Source organism: Drosophila sulfurigaster, chromosome 3 (assembly GCF_023558435.1).
Source record: "Drosophila sulfurigaster albostrigata strain 15112-1811.04 chromosome 3, ASM2355843v2, whole genome shotgun sequence".
Lineage (NCBI taxonomy): Eukaryota > Metazoa > Arthropoda > Insecta > Diptera > Drosophilidae > Drosophila > Drosophila sulfurigaster.
This window is the reverse complement of record NC_084883.1, coordinates 18,757,147-18,778,596: the sequence shown is the minus strand read 5'-3', so window position 1 is coordinate 18,778,596 and position 21,450 is coordinate 18,757,147. Positions and strand designations below refer to the sequence as shown.

The 21,450-nt window shown below is 35.8% G+C and overlaps 4 protein-coding genes across 8 annotated transcripts; 3 read left to right on the top strand and 1 right to left on the bottom strand.

Annotated features, from left to right (window-relative positions):
- The first annotated feature begins 8,240 nt into the window (after positions 1-8,240).
- LOC133845093 (C-type lectin 37Db) lies at positions 8,241-12,123 on the top strand. 3 transcript variants are annotated; one of them, XM_062279449.1, is made up of 2 exons: positions 8,241-8,410; positions 8,539-8,988. In XM_062279449.1, the coding sequence occupies exons 1-2, from the start codon at positions 8,357-8,359 to the stop codon at positions 8,923-8,925; spliced, it is 441 nt and encodes a 146-aa protein (XP_062135433.1). In that variant the 5' UTR covers positions 8,241-8,356; the 3' UTR covers positions 8,926-8,988. The 3 variants fall into 3 exon arrangements, with proteins under 3 accessions (XP_062135433.1, XP_062135432.1, XP_062135431.1); XM_062279448.1 differs by lacking the exon at positions 8,539-8,988 and adding an exon at positions 11,678-12,123 and having other exon boundaries at positions 8,342-8,410; XM_062279447.1 differs by lacking the exons at positions 8,241-8,410; positions 8,539-8,988 and adding exons at positions 11,471-11,601; positions 11,678-12,123.
- A 3,669-nt stretch (positions 12,124-15,792) lies between these two features.
- Positions 15,793-16,245, top strand: LOC133844840 (uncharacterized). Its single transcript, XM_062279108.1, has one exon. It carries the CDS (start codon positions 15,875-15,877, stop codon positions 16,130-16,132), a length of 258 nt encoding a protein of 85 aa, XP_062135092.1. The 5' UTR covers positions 15,793-15,874; the 3' UTR covers positions 16,133-16,245.
- Positions 16,246-16,955: 710 nt separating this feature from the next.
- Positions 16,956-18,383, bottom strand: LOC133843908 (uncharacterized). 2 transcript variants are annotated; one of them, XM_062277672.1, is made up of 2 exons: positions 18,165-18,383; positions 16,956-18,086 (listed from the first exon to the last, which is right to left on the bottom strand). In XM_062277672.1, exon 2 carries the CDS (start codon positions 18,077-18,079, stop codon positions 17,120-17,122), a length of 960 nt encoding a protein of 319 aa, XP_062133656.1. In that variant the 5' UTR covers positions 18,080-18,086; positions 18,165-18,383; the 3' UTR covers positions 16,956-17,119. The 2 variants fall into 2 exon arrangements, with proteins under 2 accessions (XP_062133656.1, XP_062133657.1); XM_062277673.1 differs by having other exon boundaries at positions 18,169-18,383.
- Positions 18,384-19,206: 823 nt separating this feature from the next.
- LOC133843542 (uncharacterized) lies at positions 19,207-20,723 on the top strand. Of its 2 annotated transcripts, none has more exons than XM_062277141.1 (2): positions 19,207-19,251; positions 19,527-20,723. In XM_062277141.1, exon 2 carries the CDS (start codon positions 19,540-19,542, stop codon positions 20,386-20,388), a length of 849 nt encoding a protein of 282 aa, XP_062133125.1. In that variant the 5' UTR covers positions 19,207-19,251; positions 19,527-19,539; the 3' UTR covers positions 20,389-20,723. The 2 variants fall into 2 exon arrangements, with proteins under 2 accessions (XP_062133125.1, XP_062133124.1); XM_062277140.1 differs by lacking the exon at positions 19,207-19,251 and adding an exon at positions 19,328-19,459.
- The last annotated feature ends 727 nt before the right edge of the window (positions 20,724-21,450 follow it).

The following is a 21,450-nucleotide window of genomic DNA, read 5'->3' as shown; positions in this document are numbered from 1 at the left end:
ATAAATGCTCAGATATAATATTGTAATTTCTAGCTATGATAGTCTTTACATTTGTGCTGATATGAAGTGCCTTCTGGGAATCCACCCACCATGTGTGCTTTACTGTCCATCATCAGCATGTGTCTTAAGCCTTGTTCAGAACGTCGAGCATGCAGCTGTGCACACATTCCTAAGTAAGTATTTGTATTGTATTTGCAAGCAACAGAGAGATGGAAATAGGACACAAGAGGGCGAAAGCAAGGAGGTTCTCCACTCTGACAAGCTGCGAATTGTTTACGAGCACACACAAATGAGCAGTTGTAAAAGAGCCTGAACATAATTTAAGACGTTTCTGCATCTGCACTTGAGCTTACCACAACGAAATTGATTTACTTTTGCTTCTGGCCAATTTGGCACGTACATTCCCTGGCCATGAAATGGCATCAGCATAGTTGGCCAAAACACATTTGTAATTAAGCGCTTGAGCGTCCCCAATGTGTAGTTAAGCCGTAACTGCCATAAATTCGACCTTTGTGGTGGTATCTAATGTGTTTGTTCTGCCATTTGTTGAGGAAATCACACAACACAATGAACACGATTATTGCACAAGGTGAAATCGCAAAAGCAGAGTAAACAATTAATCGGCTCTATTAGCATATTTGCAATCATATTAAATATAATTATTATTATTATTATTACAGCTTTTTGTTAATGTCTTGTTTATGCTTATTTATTCAATTAACTTGACAGCACAAATCAATCAATTACAGCTTACATTTATAATGCTATTACCAAGATAAATATTAGTCATATTCCAAACATTCCCGCTACCCATAGAGTACAAGGGTATTATAACTTTGGGCCTCCAAGAAATGTACGTGAAGAGCCAAAGGAGGCATCTCCGTCCCCATCAGGTATATATGTAAATTCTTCACCAGCGTCTGCCGATACGACATAACCATATCCATATTAACTTTTTTTCACGCTTACTGAAGCTCCCCAAATCGACAAAAAATGAAAAACAAGTGTAATTTTGAAGATTGAGTCGAATTTCGGAATAGACAATAATATCTGTAGTATTTATAATTCGTGAGAATTTTATTGCGATCTGTTAAAAGAGTAAAAGTTATTTATGTTTGGCAATCTGGTATAGTTTGCACTTTACAGTATTTAAAATATATATATATTTAAATGTAGTACTATATCAATATATCAAATACAGTGTTTGGTATTTTATGTAGTATTTTGCCTTGTATTAATATGGTATAATTTAAAAATGAATACCCCACCGTTTTGTTTTATTCAAAATGGGTAGCCGGTATCTTACAGTCAATCACACAGAAGCTTTCTTCCTTGTTATTTAGTATCTTATGCCTTTAGAAATATCTCATTTATTTAGTACTATTTATGCTCATCCTCGGATATGCTCGTAAACAAAAAAGTTATCTCCGAATTGCTATTTGTGGTTTAGAGCATAAGCAGCAAATCTGGCATTATATTTCACCCTCCAAGCTAGTAAAGGTGTTTGTTTATGAGTTTAAAGAGCTTAATGTGTTTTGATAAGTATTTATGAGGGCGTAATAATGTGTAGAGAATAGAAAGAAGCTGAAAGTGCAACGATTAAAACAATTCAATGTGTTAGCTCTCAATTAAAACAGAATTTCAGCTTACTATGTTATTTTAACAAAAGATGAAGAAGCATAACTATTATTTATGCAGAATTGAGGAGGAAATAAGCATGTTCATATAATTTTCATATTTATTTTATTGACTTTTCTCGTGCAGAACGACTTTTAATATGCATTCAGATGAGTATGCAAATGTTATCTATGCAAAATATACTGCAGACTACCATATACCATATATAGTATCTAATCGCATGCACGTACGCAATAGCAGGGAAATGCGATCCCTGAGGTCATCCTAAATACACATGAAACAAAAATATGGTTGCTGGCGGCACACATGAGATTATATTTCAACTCATATTTACGGCTGCAATATGCAATATTTAATTGGAAATTTAAAATACGCTGCACACGCTACTGAAATTGGAGAACTTCCACTTAATTTCCTTTGGCTGTCAAAATCGCTCTTGTCACGAGCACTAATCGACAGGCCGGAGTACTTGTTGATGCAATGATGGGGATATTCAGGAAGTGTCTGTCACTGTCACTGTCACGGGCAATACGACCATTCAACACTTGGCCACTTGGTCACATACTCACTCACACACTCTCACACACACTCATAGATCGCACATCTAATTTCCATGTTGTCAGGCATGAAAGTGCTAGCTGGCAGTAGGGCTCTTGTGAAGTTCGCTTTCCTTCGCCCGGACTGTTGTCGTTTCTGGTAATTTGGCCTGGGCCTGTGTGGCAGGCTTTAAAGCAGAACATGTACTCAAAGTGAAATGCATTTACACTTAACATACTTTCGCTTCGTTTGGGTATGAGTTTAGGTTTTGTGGGGAGGAGTTGCGCACCTGAACGACAATCAACAAGTTTTTGTTGTTATTGCTGGCAGTTTGCTGCTGATGCTGCCAGTTGCACTTGTAAAATGCATTTGCAGTTGCTGTTGAGTACAGAAAAACGGCTGCTCAGAGGAAGCGCTGCACAGCACAGGAAGATGTTAAAGGAGCTCGCACGCTTTTCCTGCGTCATAAAAAGCAGCTCCCCTTTACCACGCCCTTCCCCAAGGAGACGCATAGCGGAGGCAAACATCATAGCTTCGACATGTAAGGAAAAGGATATGCATGTACACTATGCACCTGCCAAGCAACGTGCCTAGCTGACTGGCGTATTGTCCATCTGGCAGGTCGTTATCTCGTGCAATATGACAATCTAGCCGTTGGCGTCGCTGAAGCAGAAACTGCAACAACACGCGCAGCCATAAAAGTTACTAACTTCATGGTCTCCCTGCTGAACAAGAATTTAAGCAACATGCGTGAGTGTGTGTGCGTGAGTGTGCGTGTGTGTGTGTAATGGCATATTCGAGTTAAGCGAAATAACATTTGCACTGCCCAGAGCGACGCAGCACAGCCAGATTCTCAGCCATCAAGTATACGCACTGCTGTCCGAGACTGACTGACAGTTCTGCGCAAATATGCATAAGGAAAATATTAAAGATGAATTACAACTACCGGATGCATATGCGCAAGAGACCAAAAGACACGTGCAACAAAAGCTGCAAATACTTGCGCCATGTCTGAGCCACCTGCCGAAGCGAACAACCTTCGGAGAAGCCATCTTCAGGACAGCATATAGCAAGAGTACATAAAAACATACTCCGATGTATTTACCATATATACCCTACAGTTAAGTATTGTTAAAGAAAAGTCGAAAAGACTTTAAATAAAAATATTGAAAAATGTTGCAAAAATTGTTTTATTTATTCTCTTTATTTAAAATATAAACATAATTCAAACCTAATTCAATTTTACCAAAAAAAAAAATAATTACGAGTAATATATTCTATAAACGCTAACTGCAACTGACACATTGTTAATACAAATAAATGGTGAATTCAATTAACTACTTTAAATATTATATTGTACTCATCACAAAGGGTATCAGTCAGTTGCCCTTTCTCCAACTAATTTTAATTAATTCATTTGCAGTGCAAATAATAATTTGCAGTTTCCCAGCATATTATAAATTCAATTAATATGAATGACACGAGAGAATGGATTTCGATAGCAATAAATTAATTGCTATTGAAACTGGCGATGGAAATTTGCCACAGAAAAAACTAAATGACACAGAGAATGATGCAAAACTTTTTAGAATATGTTTCTAAACGTTTTTCAATCAAATGAGTATTGAGCAACAAAGCAATAAACAAAAACGATTAAATTGAATATTGCAATTGAATGAGCTTAAAGAATAAAAGCATTGACAACATTGTCATTTCAACTAGAAGAGAGATAGAGAAAGCATGGGTTCATGATACGCTGCATTTAAAAGCAAGAAAATTTTGTATATTTCTTTTAAAATAAATTTAAAAACTCTTCATAAAATACTTAAATACTTTACATTTTTATAATTTGATTAACTTAATACAATTCAGATCTAAAAAAAAAAATATATATAATAATTTTATGAATTTCTTTTCATTTTAAAGAGTATACACGGCATCTATCATCTCGAAAAAGAATTATTCCTTTGATTGCTTTCAGTTTTTCAATTTTCTAAAGGCCATTGGCGAGCATTGCTTTGAAATAGAAATGGCAAAAGAATAAAAGATGTGGCAACCGGAGATGGTTTGTTTCAAGTCAAAAATTCATTCGCATGAAAGCCACTTAATTTGTTTTTCTACTTGAAAAACGTTTGTACGCGTATTCGCGTACTTGCGACGCATCCGCCGGAAATACACACACTTACACACACACACACACAGACAAACACAGACAGACAGTAAGACTATCGGCCTGTTCATTTACTGTTCATGCATGACCACGTCAACATTTTCGCTCCTCATTCGTTTTCAGCACTCGCATTGCTTACACTTCCGGCGCCGCCTTTTTTTCTTCTTTAGCATCGAGCTGCCAAGTCGACTCGTGGCCGACTCAAGAGCCTCTGGGTGGCTTCAAAAAACATTTCCAATTCGATTTTTTGCCAATTGCTCGCCTCTCTGCCGCGCTGCCTCTGGCCACCCCTCTCTATGTATCTGCATATGACGAATATGCGTACGTGATGCTGTCGTCGCTCATACGCTCCGTAGGACGCACTCTGTGTGTGTGTCTTTTTTTGTTCGTTCTGGTTCTGCCCGAAGTCAAATGAATATTTTGAAAATTTCACCACTCCCTGGGTGAAATTTATTTTCCATTTTGCATATTTTGTGGGTAATTTTGGAAAGAGTGTCGAGATGCTCTTGCATCTTGCCAAGCATTTATCCTTTCGCTCAGAACACACCACTATATAATAAAGTACATATTTTAGGATTTTCGGCTTATCAACATAATTTGATATTAAAATAAAGCTAGTTCGTTGGGTAAGTATACTATCAGTCCATGCAAGCAACCAATCGATACTTTGATTATTATTCGTATCTAAAGAGTATTCACGAAGGTTGGAGAAATGAACAGACAGACTGTCGCAGGGCATTCCTTTGTTCATTGTTTTCAACGTCAAATCGTTCACGTAAAATATTCATACGTTTCCTCGGCGGTTTTTGGCTCTCAAGTGTTTGCAATTCAATTACAATTCAATTGATTTTCGTCTGCGGGCCCAATCTGCCAGACTGGCGTTTCGTTTCGGTTTCGTCTTGTGGCCCTATGCCCTATGCCCTCAGTGCTCTCTTGGCTGGGCTTGGCCTCGATTTTGTGCAGCACGGGCATTGGATACAATTTATGACTTCAGATAGACACGTGCCTCAATCAGATACTGAGAGAAACATGCAACTGCTGTGGAATACAAAAACAGAGAGAGCTGCTTCTTCAAAATTTAATTTGTCTTGTGACTTGAGATGCTAGTAAACATCCTGACTCTTTCTACACACAATGTGGGATCACTTTGAGCTACTAGCTACTTGTGTAATACTCCTCACTAAAATGCAATGTAAGTACGACTGCCTCGTAATTGTAATTGGGAAAATCGAATAAGGTTTCTTACTCTGGACTCTGCAGCAAAGGCTACTCCACTCAATAAGTATTTCCTTCTGCCAAGGAGTCGTTGGGTGGGCAGCCACCACAAGTATCTATCGGATAGACAGGACGTAAGACAGGACGTAGACAGGACGTAAGAGCGTGTATGTGAGCTTTTTTTTTAAGAAAGAGTATGACTGGTATTCGCAAAGAAGGAGGATGTGGAGGAGAAGCTGGCTTCACAGTTTCTCTTTCTATTGGCATTAGGTCATGTGCGCTTACGCGTACGCCAATTCCTTCAAGTAAATAAAGGCTTTACAAAGGAAATAAATAAAATTAAATGGGAAAACGAAAATCCAACTCCCCACTCTGGCACTGACATTGCCAATGGGTTGAAACCAAATCACAGTCACTGCCAAAATAATCTTCGTTGCTGTCTGACTGAAATAAATAAACTTCTCGATTTTACCAAATCCACAAAATTTGGCATTCAAATTTATTTAAAAGCTTGCAAACATCATTACAATCCGACATGCCGACAACTAACGATCAATTTGTCCTTTTGGCCTAGATTAAATCAATACATAGATTGTCTGTGGTTTAGTTGTGATTGATTGACTGGAGTATAGCAACTGTCAACAAAGGACGATGATCTTCAAGTTCCTTTTTTAATCTACTGCATATTTCCAATCGGTTTCTGTTGCTTCCTTTAGTCAGTGTTGGAGAGTAAAAAGGAACTGCAAACAGCAACTCGTCAAGAGCTTGCTCAACATACAAGCAGCAGTCGTTGTCAAGTTTATCGATTTACTCATTTGCATACTCGTCCTTATTCTTAGTTGTGTTACATATTCGACAAGACAAAGGCGGAACAAAGGCGTAAGTTATAACTTGATTTAAAGAATCTTTGACCAGGAATTTAAGAGTAGCAAAATTTTATCCTCCAAACAAACGCTAAGACTTGAAATGTTTTTGTCCGAAATAAGGTTTTTATATATTTAGTAAAATTAATATAGATCAACCAATTACATCTTTGAAATTAATTTACTGAAGTTCTACTTAAGAATGTGAAATTAATAAATTAAGTACGAAATAGAGACATAAAGCTTAAATTGATTAAAAAATTTATATATTTACGAGTTATACAGGCATGCTCCGGTATTCACTTTTCTTTTTCGTTTTCGTTTTGGTACCAAAACCGAGATTTTCGTTTTTATGTGCTCCGGTTTTCACAAGTTTTTGGTCATAGTTTTGCTATCGGAACGTTTCATTTGTTACTGCTGAAACAGCTGACTTGTGAAAAACGAAAACGAAAACCAAAAGTGAATACCGGAACATGCCTGATGGAGTAGACATCTGATAAGTTTGTATTGCCTACTTTTAGGTATACTTCTGTTAAATTTAACATACATACATTCCCTATTTTTGGGCTGTGTTTATTTTTTACCAAGCAGCACTTCAACATTTAATGAAAGATAGCAAAAACAATCCACAGTAAAAAGTATTCATATATAATGCATGTATTACTCATCACTAAATACTGTATTTAAATATGTTTATTCATTTGAAACGCTAATTTCTGTGAATGCGTCATTACGTTTCATAAACATAGTTCATAGCCACTAGAAAACAGAAAGATTTACAAAATAGTAAAATTAGTATTCAAATAAATCTTGAAAATTTGCTCACAATCAACTCAAAAATTCTAGGCAAATTTATATTACCTCTAACTTATTATTGAAAGCATCATTGTAATGTATTGCATATGTGATTTTGATCCCTTATCTCAAGGGTATTCCTCTCTGTAGTTTAAAAAAAAATTAAACAAACAAAACCATGACACACGATTCTCTTCGGGTTTTTTGAGTTGATAATTTCACAGCATAATACTATATATATATACTATATTTTTGGAGTAGACATCTGTTAAGTTTGTATTGCCTACTTTTCGGCTGAATATTTATTTTTTTACCTACAGCATCTAATGAATGAAAGCAATGGTAAAATAAAAGAAATTCGCATTATCAGTAAAAAGTATTCATATATTATGTTTATATTACTCACAATGGAAAGCTGTATTTAAATATGTTTATGAGTCATTTTGATTCATAGTTGTATTTATTATCTGTCTAAATTGTTCTTAGTTCATTAACACTACAATACGGAAAGGTGATAGGCCTGATTTGCAAAAAAATCACGCACGTTCATCTTAGATATAGAAACATTTTGCAAAAATTGTAGGCAAGTCTTTTCACGTTGAAAAATCTCTCTATAATTTGTAAAAACGACAAGAGAAGCTGTAGGAAAAGTTATATCACCTCTGATCCCATAAAGTATATACATATGTATGTTAGTATATTTATGAATATGTGAATGTGAACACTATGAAAGTGTGCTAATACTGTGATGCGTTGTATAATTTCCATAGGCTTATTATTTAAATTCTAAGAATCTGTAAATGCAATATATTATATGTTTAACAATCGAATTTTTTGGGACGTACAGATGGAATTACCAAAAAATTGATCACAAATACAATATAAAACAGTATTTGTAATTTGGGCGCCTTATCTCAATTTTTTGGTAGTTCCATCTGTACGTCCCAAAAAATTCGATTGTTAAACATATAATATATTGCATTTACAGATTCTTAGAATTATAAAAAAAAACTAAACAATGTCACACGTGTCTGGGTGGATTTTCCAAGTTGATAATTTCAATACATTTTTGGGTATATAAGTGCTGCTGATTTCCGAAGCAGCTTCAGTTCATCTCAGACTCTTCACTCTTTGCAAAATGGACATCATTAATAACCTTTTGTCAATCTTTGTTGCCTACGGCATTTTAGATGTAAGTGTGATTAAAGAATATTTTCGAAATGATTTTAAATTTTATTTCCAGCAGGATATAAAATTAAACAGAATGTTTAAGATTTACATATGTGAACTAAATCAACTTTTCAATAAATTTATTTACAGAGATGGCAACGAATTGGATCAAAATATTATTACATTGAACGATTGGAAGAGGTAGCTTGGTATGAAGCACTTAGCAAATGTCAGGCAATTGGAGGACATTTGCTTAGTATCAAAAATCAAGAAGAATTCGACGCAATCAAGTGCGAATTGGATAGGGAAAAGCATTATTGGATCGACATTAACGATTTAACTAAGGAGGGAGAATTCATTTCGGGGGCAACTGGTCAAAAAGCGACGTATTTCAATTGGCATCAAACTGAACCAAACAACAAGAATGGCAATGAGAATTGTGTCGAGTTATATTACCATAATGACAAGCACCTAATGAATGATGATAATTGCCAAGAGAAAGAATTATTTATTTGCGAGCCGAATGACCAAGTTTGAATGAACAAATTGTTTTTAATTAATTAAAACGTATTTTGATACGCACTATTTTGTAATGTATTCAATCTAATACAAATTTTTGTTTTATTCAAGAGATAAACTTTTGTTGGTCATGAGCACGTAACATAAGTGTGTCAAGTATGATTTTTCTTTTGCAGATTAATTAAATAAAAATAATTATATAATATAATGAAGAAGCGTTTGGTATTTTTGAATATGACTCATGCTAAATAGTTTTTTTTTAATTGTATTTTATTTTCAAGCAAGTCTTCAATTACAACTTTATATAAAGGCAGATGGCGAAGGCTGTAGTACAAGATGTACTATTATCTACTATGTATATATACATATGTATATTATCAACAAGTTCATGCTTCGCTAAAACACTTGAATATGCTCGAGTTGTATTAGCGAATGTGTTTATGTGCCCCAACACACCAAAATGATTATATACTTTTATACTTTTACAATTACGTGTTAAATTGTTCAACTAGGAAAGTTGCATTATTACATATATAATCATCCATTCGACATACAACAACTTTAACATTGAATAAACACACAAAATCGATAAATCATTCGAATGTTATAAAGGGTATAACCCGCTGGATCGACCTTAACGATTTAAACATGGAGGGAGAATTTCTTTCGGTGATAACTGGTGAATACCCGATCTATTGACGGTGAACCAAACAATGGTGATGGCGTTGAGCATTGTGACGAAATGTGGTACAATAATGACGAGCACTTAATGAATGATGATTATAGTCTAGAGAAAAAATTCTTTATTTGCGAATACTAAGATTAAGTAAACAAATAGTTTTCAATACATTAATACGCATTCGTTTAAGCACTTTTTGTTAATATATTAAGTTAATTACAAACTTTTCATTTATTCAAGAATGTTGTTGCTGAAGAGCACATAAATGTCACAAATATGATTTATTGTTTTAAGGATTAGGTATAAAATATATCTCAACCAAATAATGAATGAGCGTTTGGCGTATTTGAAAATGACTGATAGCACTTTGTTAGATGTGTCTTGTTTTAAGTGTACGAATGAACACTTTACTGAATAAAAAAGAAAAATAAAAGGTTTTATTTCTAATGTGTTTAATATATTGATATACTATAGATGTTGGAAAATATCTATGAAATTTACCCAAATTGAATCTTCAATAAGTTGATAGGACCGAGTCTTCATCATTTGTGGAAAACCCAAAACAGAAATTGTATTAAGTATATTGTATATTGCAAGAAAGTGAAATTGCAGAAAATTTTACCATCTCTCTTCCCATAAATCATATATGTAAGTAGATTTGGAATCAATGCGAATTATATTACATATGTAAATACCCCAGCATAAGCAGTGACGATTTAAATACTTTTCGTTGGTGTATTTATTACAGCATCGCTGTTTAATATATGTATATATGTATATGGTATACATATAGACTCCTTATCTCAGATATTGATACTAGAATTCTAGACTTTCCTACAATGTCGTTCCAATGCGATTGTTCTACGTAGAATATCTTGTTGTTGCAGATTATTAAAACTGAAACGTAAATTTTTGTGTATGTGTCATTTCGATTTTGTTTACTTGTTTGTTGGTATGTATTAACATTAATACAAGAAAATTAAGGAATGATAGGATTGCTATATAAAATAAATAATAATATACAAAATTGATTAAATTTAACTGCGATATGCATCCGTTTGAATAAAAAAACAAACTACAGTCATGTGTGCAAAACGGTGCGGAATTATTCTTAAAATATACCAAATTAATACACCGTAAAATTACTTAAATGTACAGAAGGCTATATTTGTTATATCGATTTACTACTGCATTTAACATATATAACACAATATAAGCAACTAAACCCTGAATACAAAGGCGTTTTTCCATACAAAAGTAATTCTTAAAGAACTTCTACAATTTGTATCTGATCACTTCCAAATTTTCAGCAAACTTAATCTGCGCGCAAACATAATAAATGCTGTCTTTTTGTCTTTTAGAGGTATTCATAAGGAAAGACATTTCGGCTATTGAAGCTGATTAAGAATATATATACTCTATACAAAGTTTTAATATCATCCTACCCTATGTGTAGCAGGTATAAGAATGGGTGCTAGTTTTATTGCGTTGAAAAGTCTCTTTGCCATTTGTGAAAATAGAAGGTGTATTGTATATAGTATATTGGAAGAAAGTATAAATTTATAATCTCTGATCCCATAAAGTATATGTGTATGTATGTGTGTATAATAGTGATAATTTTAATAATTCTCCTTGACCTTTTAAGACATTGATGTTAATAATGTACATATGTATGTATGTGATTTGCACATCTTATCTGAGTTATTAGTATTCGCAAATCTATGTTCCCATTTCAATTGTTTAATTCGAAACATCAGCTCACTTCCCCATTTTTTGCACATTCTTAGAAGTACAACAAACAGAACAATGACACATATCTGTGTTTTGGTTTTGATATTGATAACCTTAAGAATAAATGCAAAAATAATTCGCACAACGTAGTATTTTTGGGTATTTAAATGCTGCTGATTTCCAAACCAACTTCAGTTCATCTCAGACTCTTCACTTTGTGCAAAATGAACAAATTATTCTTTGGTGTCCTTGTGTCAATCCTTGTTGTCTACGCCAGTGTAGATGTAAGCGCGATTTAAGAATATTTTCGAGATGATTTCAAACTAAATCAACTTTTCCAACTATTATATTAAATTACAGTGCAGAGTCGTTGGATCGCCTTATCAACTAATTGGTTCAAAATATTATTATATTGAACGATCGGAAGAGGTCACTTGGTTTGGAGCACTTCACAAATGTCAGGCAATTGGAGGACATTTGCTTAGCATCAAAAATCAAACCGAATTCGACGCAATCAAGAGCAAACTGGAAGTGGAAAAGGATTATTGGATCGACATTAACGATTTAACTAAGGAGGGAGAATTCCTTTCAGTGGTAACTGGTCGAAATGCGACGTATTTCAATTGGCATGAAGATGAACCAAACAACGGTGGCGACGATGAAAATTGTGGCGAATTGTGGTACGCTAATGACGAGCACCTGATGAATGATGATTATTGTCTAGAGAAGGAATTCTTTATTTGTGAACCCAAAGACCAAATTTGAGTAAGCAATGAGTTCTTAATAAATATGAAAAATATGCACTATCAATGAATAGATTGAATTAAATTTGTCTGTTTTTCGACAGTGAGTACTGTGTAGTTGCTCATGAGCACATAAATGTGGCAAGTATGTTTTTCTCTACCTACCTCTATCAAATAATACATTCATATATGTTGATGAATACATACTTATATGATGACTGAATGACGTATTTTCACTTCACAAATTTTTCTAACAGCAAGAGATAAGCAGCAATGGTTCGCTCATACTTATAGCGTCAAAAAGACTCTGACCTTCGTTTATATCAAATCAGAGTTTCGGACTGCGTTGCTGACCGATTTTTGCTGTGGATTTTTACAGCTTTTTGCCAAAACAGTGAACTACTGTCTTAATCATGGAAATGGCGAGGACAAAATGCCCTTAATGACCTCGTCTGCAATAAATGAAATACAAATTACAATTAAAATACATTCATCGATTTGTCAAGTAGGAAAAGAAGAACGATAGCGAACATTAGTACGCCCTAAAAGGCCAATGGGACTAGCCATAATTTTGTGTACTGCGCACTTAATTTTTCCTTCACTCATTTGCGCTCATCTTAATTAAGGGGCAGGTGGTGGAAGCTGCGCTAGAGTCATGCCAACGTAGCTAGAAATCAATTAAATGTTTGGAAAATGGCAGCTCAATGGGCTCAGGTACATTCAAAGCAATTCAAAGAAAAGAGAGAGCACTGACAACGCAAAATGGATACTCGCTACGTATACTACGTATTTATTGAGGGTTCTCTGCGCGCCTAAAATACGCCCGAGGGAGTCATTTGGCAGAGCGAAGAGTGGCCCAATATCAGACGGGAATGCTGGGACACAAGTACTCGTATCACAACCGAAGTTCTCTACGCTTTTGTCAATTATCAGCTCCCTCGAACATCTTTTATTTATTGTTTGCCCGCCCGTTGAAACGTGTCCCTCTTTGCTGTGGATTTTTACAGCTTCGGCGGCACCGCAAAAAACTCTACCCTCTGTGCATGCTATTCGATTTTAGCTGTCGCAATTGAATGCGAATCGTAGCAGCATTGTTCAGTGCGTGCATTTCCATTCACACATTCTTTGGTGAAAAGGTCTATTGTCTGTTCACCATTCCCCAAAAATAAAAGGCAATATTGTGTATACGTACGACGTTTATGAGCGTATACGTAACGTGCGTATGGAAATTAATAGATTGAATCTTTACGGTCACTGGAATTGAATAACAATAAACAATATTAAAATTGTATACATTTTTAATTGACATAAACGGAAAGTGCAGCTCAAATGGATCTCCAAATATAAAAGAAATATGTGCATTGTTTAATTATTATATCCATTGTTTAAGAACTTTTGTTAAATGCTATGCACATTTCGTAGTATGATGTAATATGCAGTATTTAGAATATACAAAAATATGTAAACTTAAATTTAAAGAATATTCTTCTAAGCGTTTGAAGAATTTTAATTAGTTTTCGTAAACACTATTTGGCTGGATGTGAGAATAGGCTGCATGTTATACTATTACAAAATATAATAAAAATTCTTTGTCAGCAATAATGCCATCGCTTTCAAGATTTTATGGGACAGCGGAAGGAAGAGTGCTTGCTGTAGAGATTTTACACCCGGAAGCCGAGTCGAGGTAGTCGAAATTACAAATATTTTTGGGGCCATGAACACAGCACACAATACAACGTCGACTGTCATGTCAAAGGGCGCTTAACGCATGTTGGCAAGAGAAAGGGAGAGGAAGTAAGTGGAGGTTAGGTAGGCTGGCTACCTGTAGGTGACATGTCCATGTCAAAGCTTAGAAATGGCGCAACAGCCGCCATAAGCTTGCTTTCGCCAGTGTCCTGTGAGGTCGTAAAAAGGACGACAGGCTGGCGACTAACATTTGTTGATGCGCACTTCCGCCAGTTGCCATTTTCACCAGTTTCGCCAGAGTTTTGCCAGTGTTGCCACCAATTTGCTTTGTTGTCAGCCTCACTCGTTCTCTTTATGAACTGTGAACACAGTTTTTTTTTTTTTTCCATTCGCATGCTTCACTTCTCTCCCTCTGCCTGAATTTCTCTTTTGTACTGTTGTTGGCTTTGTTTTGGGGAACATGTTGCCCGTGTCTGTTGTGGTCAGATTTTCGCCCAACGCACATTGTACTCGTGCAGCCTTATCATCATCATCGGTAATGGGTTTCAAGGATATGCGTAAACATTTTACTGTGTCTTAAGGTTTAGCTTAATGGCTGCTGAACTTGCTCTTTGCATGCGGCTGTACTCCAAAGTAATGCCCGATTGACACTATCAATAACCCTCAGTACTCAGTTCGCTAAACTCTGGCGATACCAACAGATCCAAGATACTGCTATGCTATGTACTATGTAAAACTCACGCAGTCATAAATTATGCGGCCATGCGAAACACTTACGCGAAGCTTTAAATTTAAAGCGCCAGCAAGAGGGAAACTATGTGAGCTTGTGTATTGGCAATTTGTTATTGAACTTTAGCACAGCAGCATTTTCGCGTCGCCTCCTCTTATTGTATACCCTACAAAGTTGAATTTGGCTAAAAGGATGTATCACATGTGAGCATCATTTTAGCAGCGTGGAAGGAATTCAAAATTTAGGAAAAAGAGAAAACTCTTGTTATACCCGCTACCCATAGGGTAGGAAATATGTATATGTAACAGGTAACTTTGTGGTACATCTTGAATGTAGTTCTATATCAATATCACAAATATAGCATATACTATTTTTAGTATTTGTGTGGAATATAAAATTGGTATATTTTAAGAATAATACCGTTCTATTTTGCTTTAATTAACAGTCGACTTCAGCTTTCTTACTTGTTTTTAACATTTGCTATCTTTAAAAGTTTCGTTCAGCGAAATATGTTTTTCATTTTAAATTTTGCAATTGATAAAAATAGCACTGATATCTAGAAGTTCAATAACAACTAAAAGTTTCAATTTTGATATATAAATACCTTGAGCTGATATAGTTTTAATACATTTATCATTTCATTATAAAATTCATATTTTAAAGTTGAATTTTATAGATTGAAATAAAAATAATAGTTTCTTAGTGCTACATTTTAATAGCATGCAAATAATTAAAAATCCTATAAAAATCCTTTAAAATTTTTCCATCTTTCATTCAATATTGTAGCTTAGATCTAAACAATTTTCGGTCGGTGCGTAAATTGAATAGAAATGCATACATCAGACTTTTATTTATTTGCTTATTGGAGCCAGGAAGTTGAGCTGCTGTCAACTCTGGGCTCATTTGCATTTGTGTCGCTGCCTTTTTGATATTGACTCAGGACTGCGTCTGTGGCTATGAGTAGTGAACAATTTGCATATGAAATGCTCTCGCACTCGCTTGTGTGCCATTGATATACTATACTATATTTGTATATGTATATGGTTTATCAAAATGCCAAAAATGCACAACAGCATGGAAAACTAAAATAGCAGTGACAACAAAAGGTTCAGAGGACAACAATGGCAAGCAGCAAGCAGCAGGCAACGTGCAGTATTCACAGGATATCGCCAACTGACAAGTGACATTTTTTCAAATTGAATTTTTCATTGGGATCGGGTTATGTACCATAGACTACTTGATGTGGTCCAGTTGAAGCACTCGGAACTCCGAACAGAGCTGAGTACACTTGGCTCTAGCTGTCAGTTTTACTAATTCCGGGTGTCAGAAGCAAGCAGCTTAGAGAGCTCACACACACAGTTTTAGACAACAAGTTTTAAAATATTTCTCACAAAATCAATGCAAAATTGTACTTGTGGTGCTGCCAGTGGCATATTTGAAATGGATTCCAACTATAATGTGATTCTGCTGCCCATCATAACGGCCGTTATGCTGAGCTACAATCGTCCAGTGTCGCTGGACGAGATCGCCGATGGAGTTATGGCCTTGCTCAGTTCGCAGCGTGAGAAGATCAGTCCAATGACATCGAACAGCGTCGAGAGCGCATCCGATGCTTCGTATGCAAAAATCTCACCGGCACACCGCAAAAGGAAGTAGAAGGAAAAGAATTGATTGATTAACAAACATTTTTGGGTTTTCATATTTAAGAATTTGTAAATTTTTTTTACTCATTTTTTTAAAATGAAACCTTATAACACGATTGAACCGCATCTTTCAGCGTTTATTGTTGCAGTGTAATAGTCAATGTTGCTGCAGCCTCTGCTGCTGCATGTTTAAAAAGTTTTTACATCCACATTTCAGCGGAGCGAAAAATTGTTTATGTTTCGCATTAAACGGGGCACAACTGAGCACACATTGTCTGTGTATGAAAGATACTATAAAGTAACTTTCGAAGAAATTTCGAATTTAAATTTATTTGCAAAATAAAGGTAGCTACGCTCATCGCTCGCTTAAATGTGGAAACTCCGTATTAATATTGCCCAGGTTGCATGTATTCTGAAATTGAAAAAAAAAGAGTGTATACTTCAACCAGTCCAGTTGAAAAATATAATAATAAATTATTATTTAATAATAAAATATTATATTTTCACTATTTTTATCCTCTAAAATTCTAAATTCGCTTGAAGGGAAAAATGAATGGTAATGATATAATCCTAAACCGTAAAAATTTAAAAAATAAGTAAAGATTACTAACTGGATTACAATTATATTTGAGGTAAGATAGATTGATAGAATGTTTTTATGTTTTACTAATATAAATATATAAATTCGTTATTTCTTTGGTTTGTGCACGAGTTTGTCCATTTTTGCAATTACCTTAAAACAGTAAAATAATTCTTTGCTCTAATTAAAGTGCTATTACAAGCTGTAATATTCATATATGTGTTTTTTCATATATGTATGTAAATGTATAAATGTCTGAATTCGAATCATGTTCATCCTCTAAAGAATGAGTCTAAATTGAAAAAGAAGTGCACATTCCTCATTCAATACAAGCTACACAAAATGCAAATTATATATTTATATATTATGGTATATATATATTCATATTTTAATTATTTGCATCTTTTAAAATACAAATGTCTAAATGGGGCTGATGGGAAAGAAGCGCGTGTATCTCAACCAATCCAGATTAGTGTTGCCCACATGTAAATCAATTGGCGTTGGCAAAACTTCATTCACTTCCTGCTCAGGTGCTGCTTTCGGTGGTTCCACAAAGCTCATTTCCAGTGTGCCACCACTCAGTGGATCATCAACTCCCCTGGCAATGCTGCGCAGCACTGCATCAATACTTCTGGTAGGTTCACTCGATGTACTCGACATTGGTTGCTCCACATCGGGCAATCTCTTCTCCAGCTTCGAGTGCTGTGCATAAATCGAATACACTGCCTCATCGAACGCTTTTCCATGTTTGGTATAAGTCCTCAATGTCTTCGAGCGTAGTTTCTGACGCTGAGCTGCGTCTCGGATCGTGACCTCAATGGCCACCACGGCAATGGCGCACTGACTGTGCTCCAAGTGAAAGCCATCTGACTGACAGCTGCTGATCACCGCTTTGATCACCTCGCCATTGTCAACCCTTCTGCCCAGTTGGGCAGTCAGTGCAATTGCAATACTCGCGATCTTTTGAGGTGCAAACACAGCTCGAGCCAATGGTGTCAACAATACCTTGTCCCTCGGATTATGCTGATCTGGCAGTATGGAACATAACTTACTCGCCGCCAAGAGTCCAGCCTGCTTGAGGGTTAGATAAAGGTTTTGCTGCTGAACACGCGGATTCACGTTGATGGGATTCTTAAAGGTGTAGGAATAGATGAAAACGCTGCCGCCCCCGTTGAACATGAGACGCCACATCTGGCCTGATCCACTCTGTTTAATCTGCCGCATCTTTGGACCCAGCTCGAAAAGCACCTTGTTGGCAAAGTCTAAGCTCTGTGATGTGCCAGGCTCAGACCGTTGAAAGTCAGGGCAAATTTCGCTGAATGCTGCACAAAGTTTTGTATAATCGAAACCATTTTGGGTTCGTATCACTCCGTTTGCCATAACTCTACTGCGTAGTGAAATTCAAGATCGAATGTAAACACAAAACTTGGTTCCACAAACGTGCCGCAGTGCATAACAAATCCACTTACGCGATAGAAATTTATGAGATCTTCCGCTCTTGACGGCCAAACAACGATTGTTGTTTCGGTTTCAGCTCTCGAATCAAAATACTGCAATCGCCAATGTTTTGACTTCTCAGAGAGTCACAGAGGAAAGTATGCACAAACAATAAAGTTCTCCTTTTGTTTATAGATTGTGTATCGAGAACGTTCGTTGGTCCGGATAACCGACGGCTTTTACTCCTCAATCTCAGCAATTTCCGATACTCAAAGAGTAGATGGGTACATAGCACATAATAACTATAGTCTTTATGAACCTGAATATTGGTTGCGATAAGCTAAAAATCTTAGATCTTGTTCAGGAAATTATTGTTTATGACAAGAACCGACTGCTTTGTTTGACAATTTTATATATACTTAAACTTTTTTGGTATATTTCACATATATATAAAGAGGAAGAAAAGATACAATTTAGTATATTTTAGTACGTTTTCAGTATATTCATTTCGTAGCGGGTATCGCACAGTCGAGCCCACTTTACTGCAATTTTCTTATTGTTTACGATTGCTTACTATATATATGTACGTGCATATATGTATATATAGCTGTATGTATATTGTTGCTGTATAGGATAGAATAAAGAAATGATAAACGTGCACAATCACAGAAGAAAATATTGCAACTTAAAAATAGATGAACAAAATAGCAGAGATACTGGAGCGTGCAAAAATCAAATAGTCACGACTATATTGAATTATAATCTTTAGACCCAATTTAAACTTGTCTTTAAAGTGACTCTCATAAAATTCAAGTTTTTACATTATTTTTTAAAATAATTATACCTTATTTAAATTCGTCTTTATGTTGTGTTAGGAAATCTTGAAGTCGAGCATTCCTCAATAGCAGCTTCTCAATTTTCTCCAGGCCTCAAGCAGTTATCAACACTGTGCATATGAATATGTTATGTTACATATGTATGTATATATTCGAATATATATTCATACAGCGTATCTGCTGAGTCAACCAGCTATTGTGTCGATCCATCGTTGCTCAGTTGGAGTTCGTAGATCGAAAGGAAACATTGTATTAACAGAGAGTGTCGCGAAACTTGATGTAAGCAAATTTTCTCCAGGCCTCAAGCAGTTATCAACACTGTGCATATGAATATGTTATGTTACATATGTATGTATATATTCGAATATATATTCATACAGCGTATCTGCTGAGTCAACCAGCTATTGTGTCGATCCATCGTTGCTCAGTTGGAGTTCGTAGATCGAAAGGAAACATTGTATTAACAGAGAGTGTCGCGAAACTTGATGTAAGCATAAAACAATAAATGAAGAAACAATAGTTTAACTAAAGCCACGTAATTGAAATTTATGCAGAAAAACAATCAAGATGAGCAAATGCATTTTTGATTTCAAAAAATTAATGCACACATTCATCGAAATATGCCCCGATTTTATGGCCGAACCGGACTTTAAGACCGCCACCGAGAGTCGCCGCTTCGCCGAGCAGGTGATCTTCGAGTGCAGCAAGGAGGCGCATTTGGCCAAGCATATGGGCGTGGACAAGACATGGCGAATTCGCTTGGATACGCATAACGCACAAGGCAGGAGGATCAGCCCTGAGGTGATCATTACAGCGCATGTTAGAAAAACGCCTCCGGTCTATCAACCATTTGTGCTCGACGGCTGTCTTAAGCTCACCTTCAAGCAGGCAAGTCTCTTGGCCGTGGCCAAATATTGCCAAATGGTTCCCTATCTAGTGGAGCGCAATCAGATCGTGCTCACGCCCTTTGCCGGCGCCGTTTTTACCCACAATGATATACCCCGGCTGGCTTTGGCATTGGGTGAGCCGGTAGATAAGACGTTGATGGCAGTGATCAGTAGTTGCCAAACCGATGGCTACTTCCTAGAGCATAGTCGTTGCTATATTGCGCTGCGTGCACTGCAAAAAACGATCGTTGATCGCTCTATGCGTGCTTCGCTGCTCATGAAAACCATGAGAATGTATCAGCTACATGGCAAGGATTTTGATCTGCCCAAATACATTATAGTCTGTCGATTTGTGCGCACCGACAGCAATGCAAATACTTCGTCATCCGCTGAATTGGATTATCTGCTCAATGAGATAATGACATTAGGTATTGTCACCGCATCGGATCCGGCACCAGCTGTTGCTTCAAATTCTAAGAAACCAGCTATGCGATGCGCTGCTAACTTCAGCAGCAAAGCGACAAAATGAAGATGTCAGCTGGAAGTGTCAGCATATTTGTTGCGCCGTTGTTGAGCATAGACAGAAGCAAAGTTAAGTTGCATTTTTCAAGCACTTTCGTGTTTTTGTAAACAATAGAGAACTTTTCTGGTTGGTTAACCGCAAAACTTAAGAGCGCTTGCCACATTTTACTTCTTAATTTGTACCGACCATTCGGCTCTCTATCAAGACCAAGTGTCTACTTTAATCAAACGTTCTTAACACGATAAAGAAAATCACTTTAAAAAATATAAATCACCTATTCCAAAGTATTTAACATAATACAAAAAATAATTTCAAAAAATGTACCAAAAAAAAACAAAAAATTATTATGTATACATATAAAATTAAAAAGTTCTGCTTTCAGAAAAAACTTTTGATTTAAAAATATGAAAGCAGTTACTTGTCTTTATCTTTTTTTCACTTTTTTAAGTATTTTCCTGTTTTCAGAAAAAAATTCTTTTATATAAACAAAAATGTTTACTTATAATTATGAAAACAGTTATTTACTTGCAAAAAAAAATATTACTTTATTTACATACTTTATTTTTTCAATAATATTTTGTCTTTTTATTTTGTATACACAAATGTAAAGCAATTTTTTGTTCAATAAAAAGCAAATATTTGGAAAAAAAAAAACAATTTCGGACAATTTAAGAAATACATAATTAAGACATCGTGTCTTGGCAATGGCATGAAGGGAGTTCGAAATCCGTGCTTTAAGTTTTCTTTGTTGGACGCCATTTGAAAGCGGACACGACAGAGCTTACGTTGAGATTTCAGCTTGTTCTTTGTGGTGTTTTCTGGTTGAAGTTTTGCAAGGAGTTTTGTTGCTGTGGCGACGCCAAAGCCACTCAAAGATTATTGCGCGTCGTGGTCAGAAGTGGAAGTGGAAGTGGAAGTGGAAGTGGAACTGGACACAGACCCTTTTGCGGTCTCTGCGTCGCTAAAGAAAACTTTGTCCACTGTTGTTGTTGTTGTTGTTGTTGCTACTGTTGCTGTTGCTGTTGCTGTTGCTTTTGTAGTAGTCGTAGTATATGCCAACGCCGAAAA